Source organism: Panthera onca, chromosome F1 (genome assembly GCF_046562875.1).
Source record: "Panthera onca isolate mPanOnc1 chromosome F1, mPanOnc1 haplotype 2, whole genome shotgun sequence".
NCBI lineage: Eukaryota > Metazoa > Chordata > Mammalia > Carnivora > Felidae > Panthera > Panthera onca.
Genome location: NC_138355.1, coordinates 33,587,139 through 33,601,653, shown reverse-complemented (window position 1 = coordinate 33,601,653; position 14,515 = coordinate 33,587,139). Strand labels below are relative to the sequence as shown.

The window sequence follows — 14,515 nt, the reverse complement described above, 5'->3', positions numbered from 1 at the left end:
GTTTTCCCTAAACGTAGCCTAAGAGGGAGGCGACCCCCCCCCCACCCCCCCGGCTCGCGTAGATCAAAGCACCTTCTCTTTCCTCCCAGCCCTGGCCGCGCGGTTTCAGCCCCACTCTTAGCGCCTGTTGCCTCTGATTTTACAGCTCTCTTATCGTTCCATGCTGTGTTCGTTTCGCTGAGAAACTGTCAATTTCAAACTCTTTGTGGTTGTTTAAAAAAAAAAAAACAAAAACCCACTCCGCTCCGTCCTGGCCCTGGCCCGGGAGACGGGTTCTCCACCGGCCGGGAGGCCGTTCCACATGTGCGCTCGTGCGGGGTGCGCCGGGGCTGCGGGCGCACAGTGCCCGCTGAGCGCTGCCCTCCGCGACTGGGTTAACGGGCAGACTTCTCGCGGGCCCTGCCGTGGCGGTCACCCCCGGCGGGTAACGGTGGGGGCTCACGGTAGGGGTCCCTTGGGCACCTCTCCCACAGCGGCGACTACCACTTCTGACACTACCCTGCCCTCCATTTGAGAAGGATCTTTTGGCGGGGGAAGGGGTATTTTCCAGAGCCTCCAGAAAATGACCACGCATTTTAGAGAAAGGTCGTGCCCGCTTCCCAGCCTCACCTAGTCTGGGCTGCGGCCAGGCCCCGCCCCTCCATCTCCCCCCATCCCCCAACTTAGCGGAGGGAGAGATGCCAGCGCAGTGGAGTCATGCCGCTGGCTTGGGCACCATTGGCTCATGCCTGGAACACGCAGCGGCGAGTACGCACATCTGGCGGCCAGCCCGGACGGCTCCGGTCCTGATATGGAGAGAGAGGGCGGGCGGGTGTGTGTCCGAGCGCGCGAGGCCGGGAGAGCGCGGCCCTGCGGGCTCCTCCCCGAGCTTGCATCACCAGTGCCCCCCTTCCCTCCCCGCTTTGGCCCCTCCTCCATCCCTCTCCCTGCCCAGCCTAGTTCGGCTGGTTCTCGGGGGAAGCTATTAATAGCATTACGTCAGCCTGGGACTGGTAACCCGGAGTAAACGGGCACACCGCCAGCTGGAGGGCTATAAAAGGGGTGATGCAACGCTCGCCGAGCCACAGTCGCACGCAGCGAGGCGCGCAGTGCACAGCGCTCTCCCGGCGCCGCCGCCCGAACCCGAGCCGACCCGCCAGCCCGCGCGCCGGCCGTGAGTCCTCGGGGCTCGCCCGCCCGCCCCGCAGACAGACAGCCCGACCCCGCCCCGACCCTGCCCGCCCTCTGGACCCTGGCCGCCCCGAGTGGAGACCGGAGGTGAGCGCTGGAGCCGAGTGAGTGAGCGCGGCGAGGGTGGCTTGCTTTCATTCCCTCGGCGCCCCTCTAGTGACCAGTCCCGCGACCCCTGCGCCCGCCCCCCGACCCGCGCGCCCAGCCTCCGGCTGCGAAGGAACTCTGGCCGAACTTCTGCCAGCCGAGGCTGCTCCACAGCGCTTCGGAAAGTTTCTCGCAAAGAACTTTCTCTTTTGACTTGGGGCGCGAAAGGTTCGCGGCGACGGAGACGTCGGGCTCCGGTTCCTCCACCGGCTCCGGGGCACTGCTCTTCTTGGCCCTCGGCGCTTGCTTACCTCTCCCGGAGCGGGCGTGGGGAGGTGGGTGCGCGGGGGGTGGCCAAGGCTCTCCGCCTCGCTGGCCCCCGCTCATCCTAAGCTCCGAGCCGGGCACCGCCGCTCCCGAGTGCAGCCTTCCCCGGGCCCGCCGAGAGGCACCGAGGCCGGGTGCCGGCGGAAGGGCTGCCCCAGGGGCCGGAGCGAATGAATGGGAAAGGGACCGGCGAGCCTGGGTGCCGGGCGCGGCCGCTGGGGGTCGCCCTGCGCTCCCTGGAGCGCCGGGCCGCGGGACCGCGCCGGAGCCGGGAGCGAAAGTTAGTTGCGACAAGTTTAGAGGTGGCGAGCGCTCGGGTTGCTGTCCCGGGGCGGAAGGCGGAGAGGGCTCCCGGCACAAGCGAGCGTCCAGCCCCTGGGCCTGAGACTTCCTGTCCCAAAGCTCTCTCACACGCTTTCCCTATCTGTGACTCTTCCTCCGGCGGGCCCGCGGATTTCTCTGCTTTTCGCCCGTGGAGACCCACCTCGGAGGAAGCGAGGGTGCGGAGCCCCGTCAGATAATTGAGAGCACGCCTTTGTAGCCTGGTGGTCGGGACTCTGAGCGCTTACACTGCGCCTCGTGTCTTTGAGCCTCAGTATCCCCAGCTGGGAGAAGTGGGCCCCTCCCTCTGTTTACAAGCACCAAGTGGTGGTTGACCAGATAACCACTGAGGTTCTGTTCTCTCTGGCAGAACTTCTCCAGATTCCAGTGGTATAACTGAAAGAAAGGGGGCCGGTGAGGAGACCTGGATGATTTGCAGGGGGGGGGGGGGGGGTCTCTGAGACCAGCTTCGGTGGCAATGAGGGGGAGGGGACTTATCCATGGGCATGTCTTCCCTTCCTTTCTTTCCATTGAATTGGTTCTCCTCTCCATTTTCATTTCACCTACTTTCTTTCTTCCTAACCATTTTCTTTTCCCTAATTTTATTACCTAGATCACATACGCTTCTTACAAATAAAGGCATGGCCAAACCCCTGATGGAGCCAGAAAAAAGAAAATGAGTGCTAGAAAATCTGGGTGGCCTCCCAATGCACGTATTTCAGTGTGGGTGACAGTCCCCTCTGTTGGGGGCTTCCCGGACTTTATTTTTTTTATTTTTTTAAATTTTTTTTTTCCAACGTTTTTTATTTATTTTTGGGACAGAGAGAGACAGAGCATGAACGGGGGAGGGGCAGAGAGAGAGAGGGAGACACAGAATCGGAAACAGGCTCCAGGCTCCGAGCCATCAGCCCAGCGCCTGACGCGGGGCTCAGAGCCTGACGCGGGGCTCGAACTCACGGACCGTGAGATCGTGACCTGGCTGAAGTCGGACGCTTAACCGACTGCGCCACCCAGGCGCCCCTTCCCGGACTTTAAATGAAGGAGAAATTGTTCTTACTGTCCTTTCGTTTTATGTTTAGTATTTAGCATAGAATAACGCTGCAACATACAGACTCTTGCCTTGAGGATGTTCTGGACAAAGCTTGAAGTGGCAGAGGGGTTTGTAATTGTATTGTCTGCATGGCTTCAGAGACAATGTGACAGGTCGCTCTCCAGGCTGACAGTGTGGATAAGATGTAGCCCACAGCACCTGTGGCAACAGTTGGAGCCTTCCCATTCTTCCTGTCTGAACCCCACCCCTCTCTGTCTCTCTTTTGGCCCTGTCTCTCCATTGTTCTCTTTCTTTTGTACTCCCTCCCTGCCTCAGTCCTGTCAAAGCCTCTTCTGTGGTGGATACCAGGTTACTAAGACCACTGACCCCTCATCTACCTGGCCAATGACTCTATTCTCCATTTGCCCTACTGGTTGGTCCTTTTGGGGTTGAATCTCTGTTGGTGATAAAGGAAAATGAGCAGTGGGTGAGTGGCCAACAGTTTGGCCACGGGTGGGCCACTCACCAGCTTTACGGCCCTTGTGCAAGTCACTACCTTCCAGGGTCTCCTTTTACTCAATTGCAAAATGAAGATGTGACCTAGGTGACTCTAATATTGGGCGTTTTATCCCATTATCTAGAGCCCGTGATTTCCTCTCGTTGCAAATTGGCTGGGCATGGAACAGGGTCAATGGCTCCAAGTGTTACCCGGCTCGGGAAGGAGGAAGTGCATAGGCAGGAGACCACAGAAACCAGAGATGGTTCCATACTTGAGAACTGGTTATTTCTCAAGTGTGTAAGAGCAGTGGAGACAAGGTTTTGCCAGCAAATAAATAGTGGGGTAGAACTGACCTGGTGTGTTGGGAGCCCTGGGTCAATCAAGGTGTAAAAGAAGCTGTGAATGACCTAAATTTCATTAGGGTTCTAGCGCATTCCTGATCGATAGGGCTAACTTGCGTTGACAACAACATTTTGAGTTCCCTCTGAAATGGGGAAAGTGGAATCACAGTAACAATGGCTCCTCAGTTCGGGTATAAATCCACTTTCGTGCCATTTATATAATCGTCTTAACTGCCCTGTGAGGGAGTGGGGGCAGGGGGTTTTGGTCTCATTTTACGGATAAGGAGACTGAGGCCCAGAAACCTTGAGTGGCTTGTCAGTGGGTGCTCAGCTTGTGAATGGTAGTGATAGGCCTGTTCCTGAAGCTCCAGCCTTACATCGATGATTTTTAGGGAGGCTGGGAGAAAGACCAAGATAGAAAGTTAGTGAAAGACCAGCATCGGCTTCCTATACTGTAAGTAAGATGTCTTAAGAGCAGCATTTAGTGTGAAGAGATGAAAATTAAAAGTGAAATTCAATGTAGTTGTAGCTACTAGGAAATATAATCTGAGAGTTAAATTTCCAGTTAAAGAAACACGAGTAAAGTTTCACTTTCTTGAAAATGATGAAACTACCAAAGATATGACATGGTTTCTGATTGGAGATAATGAAGCAAAAGCAAAATGCAGGTTCTTTGTAGCAAGTGTGGACAATTTTAACATCAGCGTAGAAAGTCAACTCAGAAAATCCCCAAACATATTTTTTTGTCTGCAGTGAGGGGGGAATGTTGGCAGGTCTCGACTTTCAGAAAAATTGTCTGAAGATTTAACTTCATTTTCCTTGTAGGGACACAAGCCTGAGTCTGGGCTTGATCAGACCTTAAGAGAAGGAGGAAAGGAGTCACCAGAAAGTATCTCCAGAAATTAAGCTGTAGCAGAATGCAGAGAAAGTTCAAATCTCTACAGATATAACTGCTTTACTTTCAGAAAGGCTTTTTAGCATTTTTACAGCCTGTTTCCATCCCCAAGTAAGCCCACCTAATGCTTTTCATAAAAACATTCCATACCACAGACATTCTTCAGTTTCTTTCATCAGGACTGCTGACTTTACACTAAGGAGGAAAAAACAGTCCCAAACAGCAGACCCCGAGCCCTGAGAGCCCATTAATAAACTTAGCCGGGTGGTGAGACAGAACTACACTCAACCTCAGTGGAATTCAAACTGCCCGTGTAGAGGAGAACCATCCAGTCCTCCAAACAAAGGCCAGCCCAGTGGTAGCTCTGAATTCCATCCCTGAACTACTGAGTTTTTAATAAAGTTGGTTAAGGGAGGGAAAACATGAATGCCCGGGAGAATCTTAAGCCTCTGGCTTTAGAAGGCCAGTTTTTCAGAGTTTATCACCTGCCAGAGAAGTATCCTCCCAGTGTCCTAAGATTATTCGATTACGGTGATAGAGGAACATCAGTTCTGGCTTATGACCCGGGGCTTTGGGAAGAGAATTACATACATTTCCTGGATTTCTTTGAATAGTCAGCAGTGGCATTCGTAGGCCTGGAATTCTTTTTTCCATCCGTGTACTTAAGATCTTAAGGGGGAGTTAGTTATAGGTCAGGGTGATCTATTCAGAAGTGTCTGAGATCACAGAGAGTGACCAGCCACCCTCCCACTGAGACCCCACAGAGCGTCTGTCACAGAGCCAGGCCTGGGTTGGAGGGATCCCTGGGAGGCCCGGTAAGAATATACCTCCCAGCTGCCTTTATGCTTTCCAGGACGTGTTCGTGTATTATTTCCTCAAACTCCTTGCACAACTCTGGAAAAACAAGGTGATTGTTACTGGCCTTCTTTTACAGAGGAAAAAGCAGGCACTGGGAGGTGTAATGATACCTGAGTAAGTGGACCTCAGATCTTGATCATCAGTCCCCAGTCTAGGAGTTTTGTGGATAAAAGACCCACGTACTATGACTCCTGAAATGCAGGTAGCAGCCAGAGTGTGCACGCTGGCACAGAAAGACCAGCAGTTCATTGCACAGAGTTCATATTTTCCCCATGGTTCTTTGCTTAGTCTCCTCCCCACTGTTTCAGTTCTAGGACCCCCAACCACCCCATGCCTGCCCCCGCTCCCCAAGAAGGATTTGCACTGTTTTTTCTTTGTGGGTTTTGTTTGTTTTTTTCAGTGTAGAATAATATTTTACATACTATAAATTCAGGGCATAAGTTCTGGAGTCAAACTTAGTTCTGAGTCCTGATGCTGCCTCATACTAACTCTGTGACTTTGGGGAAGTTATTTAGCTAGTCTAAACCTCAGTTTCCTCATCTGTGAAATAGGGCTGGGACCCAGCTCACTGGATTCTCATGAGGGTTAAGGGAGATAATGCACAGAAGGGTTCTGGTGTGAGGGTGGCACTCATTAAATGTTAGCGACTTACCAAAGGGCTTCCTGTCTGCTAGACCGGGCTAATGACGGCAGGTCCCCAGATTGAGAAGAATGCTCCAGGGGACAGTCTGCCTAGACTGTCATTCATTATACACATTCATTATACCTGAAGAACCGACTGCAAGGATGGGGGGGGGGGGTGGGGGACGGCCGCTGATGGAGGGAGTATATGGCAGGAAGAGATTTATGGGGGACCATTCCAAATTGGAACCATGGAACTATTACTGTTTCTACCCTTCACTTTCCTTGCACTGTCCCTTTGGGTTCCCTGGGCTATAGAATGAGAGAGGTAGATGAGACCTCAGAGACCCTTTGATTAGACCGCTCCTTCCCCATTTCTTGTATTCAGTGGGGCAGTCTGAGGTGGTCAGTGGCCATTGGGAGCAGCTGGTGCCCAGAGCTGGGTGAGGCTCTGGGGACAGGAACAGTGGAGACTCAGTCCCCACGCTGCAGGAGCTCTCAGCCATTGGCCTGATGAAGACTGAGGCTCAGAGAACCTAGGTCACACTGTCCCTCAGTGCCAGAGCCAGTCCCAGGTTCCCCTGGGCACCCAGCCCCAGCTTTCCCAGCCGCCACAGGGCTCAACAACACCCCCCAGGAGAGGTCCAAATTCTTAGATCCTTGCTTTTCTTTTCTCTGAGGTCTTTTGCTTCAGCAGCCTTTACCTTAAGAAGGGGCCACTGGTCCCTTGAGGCGTGAATCCTGCCCCCCTGTCCCCCCCCCCCCCCCCCAGCCAACCCCAGCTCCTGCCAAACTGGGCTGAAGTAACACACCTGCTAGCTATAGTTACCATCCTCATTCTCATTGGCTTGGATCCAACTTCCGGAGGGAGAAGCTTCAGAGATTTATTTGCTAAATGCAAGGGTCCCCTAGTCTTTGCTTTCGCTTCTATTCATTGATTGATTCAACTTGATTTCAGATACCCTCCAAGTTTCTTTTCGAAACAGAGACTGAAAATGGGGTTACACAAAAGTCTCACTGATTTTTTTTTTTTCTTTCAATGCTCTTCCTCTTTCAGGACTGTTTGAGGCTGCATTTGCATATATGCACACCAGCCAAAACTAATATCTTTGTGAATTCAGAATAGTCTGAAATGCCACCCCTTATAAATTTCAATTAGGCATTTATCCACATCACTGAGCTGTGTATTTTAAGAACCTGTTTTACTCAAGACAAGGACGGCATGAAATGAAAACAAAACAGAAGCCTGAGGGCTTACGGGACTTTCCTCTGGGGGTGCGGCCCTGGTGTTGGAGGCCGCAGGTGTGGGGAGACTTGATCCCATGCCCCTAAATCCCTGAAGTAGCTTGGGTTTCAATATTTCTTTCAGCAAAATGATGCTTCAACACCCAGGCCAGGTCTCTGCCTCGGAAGTCAGTGCCTCTGCCATCGTCCCCTGCCTGTCCCCTCCTGGGTCACTGGTGTTTGAGGATTTTGCTAACCTGACACCCTTTGTCAAGGAAGAGCTGAGGTTCGCCATCCAGAACAAGCACCTCTGTCACCGGATGTCCTCTGCACTGGAGTCGGTCACTGTCAGCGGCAGACCCCTGGAGATGGCAGTCACGAAAACTGAGGTAGGTTCTTCTCGAGGTGCCTCTGCTTTCGATGCTTATTCATCATACCCCCACTGTGCCAGGCATGCTCCAGGCTGGGGACTGCACAGAAGGCAGTGACTGTGCTCATCACCACCAGGACCCAGCCGGCCAGACTGTGGAGCCAGGACTGGCCAGCCATGCCCCGCGCTGTGTTGATGCTCACAGCCCGGCTCCAAGGCCACCTCTGTCTCTGAATTCCCCCTTGAGCAACCTTTTAGAAGACACCTGGAGTAATAGACATGGCGAGGAGTCTAACAGGTGGCTGCTGGCGATGCTGTGGTGGCCCAAGGACCTGAGGTCTTGGCTATTTTGCAGGCCTTTCCCTCATGGATAAAAGATGGGAGTGTATCAAGCTTACTTAATTGGCCCGATCACTGTCTTTGGTCAAGGGGTAGTGGAACATGGCCAAAAAGGAACTGAGTTTAAAAGGAAAATTGTTATGAATCTTCATGATTCTATAAAAGGAGGTGGGGGTAATAATGACTCTTGCATAAGATTGATGTAAGGGTTAAATGAGACCGCGTTTGTTAAGAGTCCGGCTGTTAGTCAGCATTCCGTGACGGGCAGCGGGGGCTACCATATGATGCTGCATCCACAAGGCATCATTAGAGGCATTGTTGGGCCTCAGTTAACCTCTGGAGGCCATCATTGCCTTTTTGAATCCTGGGCAGCACAAGGGGAGCCCTGAGACACACGAGGAATTTTTTTTAATTCTGTAATTAAATATCTTGAGATAACAGGATGGAATGGAAAGTAGTAAGATCCCCATAGAAGAAAGAAAAGCATTTTGGAAGGCTATTTGGAGGGTTCTTCAGAGGAAGAAGCAGGAGATGTCCAGTGCAGAGGACAGAATATTTCCTGCTCCGTGGAAATATTCCTTAAAGCCACCCAACTCATCCACTGATTCTGTGTTTACCAAGTCACCTGATCTTAGGTCAATTTAACAAGTAGGTTTTCCTACTGGGAAGAGAATGCACCAGCTGACCTAGTTGAATATTCAGGTCCCCTTGGTTGCTATAATTCTCTTCTTAAAATAGATGCCAAGCCTGTGAAACCCATAAGCATCCTGTTGTACGTAGGCAGAGTGAGCCTGTTCCCCCAGATCCCAGTCACCTCTGGGGAGGCAACAAGACGGAATGAGGCCGTATGTCCAGGAGAGGACACAGTATGAGGAGCCAAAAGCCTGGGTTTACACCCGGGCTTTGTAGCCTATGGGTCTGGTAGCCATGAGCTAGTGATTCCTGGGCTTCTTTGGACACATTGCTGCTGGCCACTCTGTGCCTCATTTCCACGTCAATACAGTGAGAGAATTGAACTAAATCGTTTCTGAAAGCCTTTTCCATCTCTGACAGTGTATGACTCTGAGATTTGCTCTACTTTCAAGTACTTCCTCATTTGAGAAAACCCTGAATCCTCTCCCACTTCTCCAAAAATGTCCGTAGGGTTGCATAGGAAATACGACAGTTGCTGAGTTCTAGATGAAGATATTGATGGTGAGGTTAATAATGACAGTAACTGAAGCTTACACAGCACTGACTAAACATTATGCAAAGCATTTTAATTTTAATGAAAAAATTGTTTTAATGTTTATTTATTTTTGAGAAAGAGCATGAGCTGGGGAGGGGCAGAGAGAGGGAGACACAGAATTCGAAGCAGGCCCCCAGGCTCTGAGCTGCCAGCACAGAGCCTGACTCAGGGCTCGAAACTACGAACCGTGAGGTCATGACCTGAGCAGAAGTTGGACGCGCAACCAACTGAGCCACCCAGGCTCCCCTAATTAATATTATGTGTATATAACTAATCTAACTGATTTGACCCTCCTCACCACCCTATTAGGTAGCTAAGATTATTGATCCCATCTTACAAGTGAGGAAACTGAGGGTCACAAGAGTATTGCAATATGCCCAAAGTCTCACAGCTAATAGGTGGTGAAGCTGGGATTCAACCCAGTTTTGTTTCAACCCAAATGTCTGCCGGTATGGCTCTGAGATCCAGGATGTAAAAGGCGAAACTGCCTCTTGCCTTGCTTTCCCCTGGGGCTTTGTTTCTCTAAATCTCTGGCCTTCAGTGCAGAGCCAAGGCCGTGTCGTCTAATCCAAAGGACTTCTAATAAGACGGATCTGCAGTGATCATTGGGTCCCAGGATTTCTTCCGTTTGAGGTGTGGCTCCCACGCCCTCTCCTGCTGTCAGGAGCTGTGACAAGTGACAAGACAAGGTCTGACATTAGCAGCCTAGGCCATCACCTGCTTAGCCCACCGTGGGTGCTTCATCCTAGTCGGCCTCCAGCCTCTAAGCAAAGCCCAGTGGCCGACTTTGTGGGCTTCCCATCAGTCCTGAGACAAAGTCAGGGTCAGAGCCAACTTCCATAGAGGACCAGATCCTGAAGCAGGACAGGGTTTTATTCTTTGAGGGCCCCTCACGGCAGACTCCGAGTGGGGCACAGAGGAAGAGGTCAATATTTATTTGCTGGATGAATCAATGGTTGGTTCATGTTTACCACCCACAGGTGGTACCAAGCCATGGGCTGATAATGCCGCTTTGTTTGGGCGATGCTCCTGAGTTCCTCTTTTCCGGGAGCTCCATGAGCTTCTTGTGAATTTATGAAGGAGGTGCTTTAATGCCCTGGGTGAAGATAGAGGTGAATGGGGGTTAAGTCAAAGAAAAGGCAGGAGGGAGAGGGTGGCCAGGTGATATTCCCGAAGCCATGCCTAGATCTAGGGGAAAGGACGTATTGACCAAGCAGAATCTATTTCCTGCTCTAAATGATTACAGTTTTCATCCAGTAGTTATCAGTTTGAATATACAACTCATTTCAAAATCCCAATGCATTTTTGAACAAGCTGAGTTTTAATTTCTTAATATTGCCCGCGTAACTTGAACAAACGGTTCCTTGGTTTTCATTATCTGTTCGCAAGTGTGTGCGTGTGGAGAGGTTTCATGCCGAGGCCCTTAGCGCTGGGGCTGCCCTGGTTCACTCTGTGCTGGCAGTGAAAGGCGGTGTATTCAAGGTGGGTTGCATGTCTTGATCTCTTGCCTCCCATGACGTGTGTGGTCCCTTCACTCGTAAAGGTAGCCCCGGAAGAAGACGAAAGGAAAAAGAGGCGGCGGGAAAGAAATAAGATTGCAGCTGCCAAGTGCCGCAACAAGAAGAAGGAGAAGACAGAGTGCCTGCAGAAGGTGAGTCCTCCCCACCTCGCCCCCTCCTCTTGCTCATGCCTGCCCCCCACCAGCCTCATGCTGCTGTCACAAAGGGAGTCAAAAAGCCCCCTACCCAGGAGTGTTTTCTCGAGAAGGACGTGTAGCAGAAAGGTCACTTGATAGATGAGGAGGTAACAAACTATCAGCACAACGAAGGTGACGCTGGATGTATGAGAAGCAGGTGTGTGCACTGGAAGCCGCAGGCTGTCTGGTGCCCAGGTTCCCAGCAGCCCTGGCCCATCCATACACGTCCAGCAGCTTCCAGGCTGCAGGATACATCAGCCCAGTTAAAGAAGCTTCATTCACCCGTTTTAACGAGAAAAGGAAGCTGCCAGCTCTCAACTGACTCAGAATGAAAAGCCTTTAATTAATCTCTTCAAACAAGTTATTTCCTTAATCCGAAAGCAGTGGTTATACTTTTTTTTTTTTTTTTTTTTTTTTTTTTTTGAGTTCTTGTGTGTTCTTAACTCTGCTGCCCTTCTTGGCTCATCCAATAGTCTGAGCTCCTGGCTGTGTTCAGTCGGCTCCCCTTCCTGAAGGGAAAAGCACGGGAGGGAATGGCATCTCAGGGCAGGAGGGTGGGCCACGGCCCTGTCCTTCCAGGCTGTGTCCTGTCCCCCGAGTGTGGACAGGCCAGGGCAGAGTCTTCGCCCAGGTTCCACAGGCCCCCAAGGAGTCTGTTGATTGCTTCGGGGAGGCGATGAAAATCGAGACACTGTATGTGGAGGCGATGAAAATCGAGACACTGTATGTGTTGCCATGTACATTTTTCTCAATGAAACCAGTGACTCTCAAAAGCCTAAGCACCGTGGGTCTGCATTTCTTCCCAGCCCTCAAGGCCCATGTGGGTCCAGGAGAGCTACACATGGGCTGTTGGACTCATACAAAGGAGATCTCTGAGCCATTGGCTCTACTGCAGTGTCATTACCACGGGAGCCACAGCCCTCCCTCAACCTTGAGCGGAAACTCAAGGGCATCTCTGAAGAAGCCTCCAAGTTCAAAGGCTTCTCTGGGGGCTGGATTCTCCCAGACCTAATGCTGCTGTCCCAGCTTTGTGGGGACGCTGTACCAGGGAGCCCACATCACTCCCTCTGCAGACCATTCCCACTTCGATGAACCCCGATGACTGTGACCACCACCACCCCAAGCCACCCTCCTCTTCACTGGAACCTTGGCCGCACTCCTAATAATTCTCTTGCTTGCCCCCCAGGAGTCGGAGAAGCTGGAGAGCGTGAATGCCGAACTGAAGGCCCAGATCGAGGAGCTCAAGAATGAGAAGCAGCATTTGATATACATGCTCAACCTTCATCGGCCCACGTGTATTGTCCGGGCTCAGAATGGGCGGACTCCAGAAGATGAGAGAAACCTTTTTATCCAACAGATTAAAGAAGGAACATTGCAAAGCTAAGCAGTTGTGGTATGGGGGCAATTGGGGAGTCCTCATTGAAACCTTCTACATCCCAAACCCTGAAGCCATTGGAGATCTGACTTCCTATGCACCTCTCGCATCCCAGCAGTGAAGCACCATCGAGGCAGAAGAGCCCTTGGTGACTCAGCTGGGCCTTTCCTCTCTGCACCAGAGTGGACTTTGGACCGGGGCAAGGGCATCTTTTGTCTTAACTCCAGGATTTAGGCCTTAACCATCCTGGCTATTCTTGGATGCTGCAGATGGCCCCTGGTTAGGGTCCTGCTCATCTTTTGCCTGGATTCTACAAAAACAAACAAACAAACAAATAAAGCCAGGACTCTCACCATAGGACTCATGCTGAAGAAGTGTCTGCACATTGGGTGGGTGGAGTGGGGCCACCTCCTGAGCTGCCACTGCCACTGCCACCATCACTTATAGGGACACAGAGTGAGAACGGCATTTAGCGAAGTTGTACAATGGCCAGGGTTGTGCTTTCTAGCAAACATGCTGTTATGTACAGGAATTACTGTGTGCAAGGCATTTGTTTCAAAGCTAGGCATTGTGTTCTTCTGATGTTTGTTTTGCACAACACTGGTGTGATTTTCCTCAGATCTGGTTTCTGAGGGCTTGGTGGGGGAGGCGGCTACCACCATATGCAGTGTCTTACAAAATGCTGAGGTGGCCGCAAGAGCTCATCAGCCCCGGGAGAACAGAATTCTGCTGGCGAGCAGCGTAGTTTTGTGCCAACAGAGAAAGCTGCCTTTCCCTCGGCGCCCAGGCATTAACGCAGAATTTGTGGGCATGACTGTAGGCCCTCTGTTGCAAACTCAGTTACAATGTCACAGGAAGAAAGCAGAAAGAAAGTCCAACTTCCAAAGGGTTAGGACTCTCCCCTCGGTGACTTAGGTCAGGAGTTCTTTCTAGGCCAGAAGAGCCAAAGAATATTCCATTTTCCTTTTCTTGCAGTTGAAAACCACATCCAGTGGAGACAAGTTTGAAGCCAGGTGATGCCTGGGTTTTAGCATTATTGGGTGTTAGTGGCATTGTTTGTCATGCAGATGTTGGCAGAAATCTGGCCCAGAGCATTTATAACTGTGAGAGGTCATTCACACTGGCCACAGGACTCTGGCTACTGTCTGTTTAAATTCTGATGTTTCTGTGAAATCCTCAGAGTGTTCAATCCTACTCGGTAGTATCATTACAATTTTTATGTAAGAGGAAATATTACTTATTTATCCTAGTATTCCTAACCTGTCGATATAATAAATATTGGAACCAAGACATGGTAAACTTAAGTGTTGTGCTGGTTTCTGTTCTTTTAAATGGGTTGGTTGTTGAGATTTACTCATTCCCCACGCCCTCCCTCTCCATTGAGGGCGAGGGGCATTGAGCCTAAAAATTCTCCAAGTGTCATCCTTTGCTTTTTGGCGTGCCACTTAGGTGGGACAGTTGACTTTCAATCCTGTTCCTCGGTCTATAGCATCTGATACTCAATTTCTCGTTAGCAAACCCTAGAACACAGCGCCAACCGGGTATATCCTTTAGACCAACTGTTTGCTGTTTAGAGTTTGGATATACAACCTGAATTGCTAAATACCTCCGCTAGTTCCTCTGAATGTACGGATGCCTAAAACGTACACCTGTTTTCCAGCTTGAGCCCTGGACACTGTACATTCTGCCACAGAACACCTCTTAAAGTATCTACTTGATTACAGCTATTGTCTCAAATATGTGCCTTATTGTTGCAAATACGTATTTCGAATGTGAGGAAAGAATGGAGGGGGGAAGAGAGGGAGACAATAATTTTTGACCGGACAGGTGTGATAGTGCAAAGAAAGGTATTCCACCTAACTTTCTGGAATCTCCAGGGCATATGATTCCTTAGGTCTGGAACAGAATCGGGCTCCCTTGCTCTTGGCCTGTGCAAATTGGTATCCCTCACAGGCGAGAAATAAACACTGGCTGCTCTACTGCTAACGCCGTTCTTCAGAGAGATAGTAGCTTCATTAAATGTTGAGATTGATGCACATGAATGGGGAGCCTGCCTCTCTGAACTCATGTATGTTTCCTCTAAACTCTCACCTGTGACACAGGTGTCCTGATTTTGCTGCTTTATTTGCACATC

At 50.9% G+C, this 14,515-nt stretch overlaps 1 protein-coding gene across 3 annotated transcripts in view; it reads left to right on the top strand.

The window, feature by feature from the left end:
• The window catches only part of ATF3 (activating transcription factor 3), a 59,054-nt gene extending 45,369 nt beyond the window's left edge, over positions 1-13,685 (top strand). Inside the window, exons 1-4 of one of the 3 annotated variants that reach the window (XM_081791889.1) lie at positions 996-1,274; positions 7,519-7,766; positions 10,858-10,961; positions 12,193-13,685. In XM_081791889.1, the coding sequence (XP_081648015.1) occupies positions 1,045-1,274; positions 7,519-7,766; positions 10,858-10,961; positions 12,193-12,390 (780 nt within the window). In that variant the 5' untranslated portion in view covers positions 996-1,044 and the 3' untranslated portion in view covers positions 12,391-13,685. Of the gene's footprint in view, positions 1-995; positions 1,275-7,518; positions 7,767-10,857; positions 10,962-12,192 lie in introns of those variants that run through there. The other 2 variants (XM_081791890.1, XM_081791891.1) reach the window with 2 other exon arrangements.
• Positions 13,686-14,515: the final 830 nt, after the last annotated feature.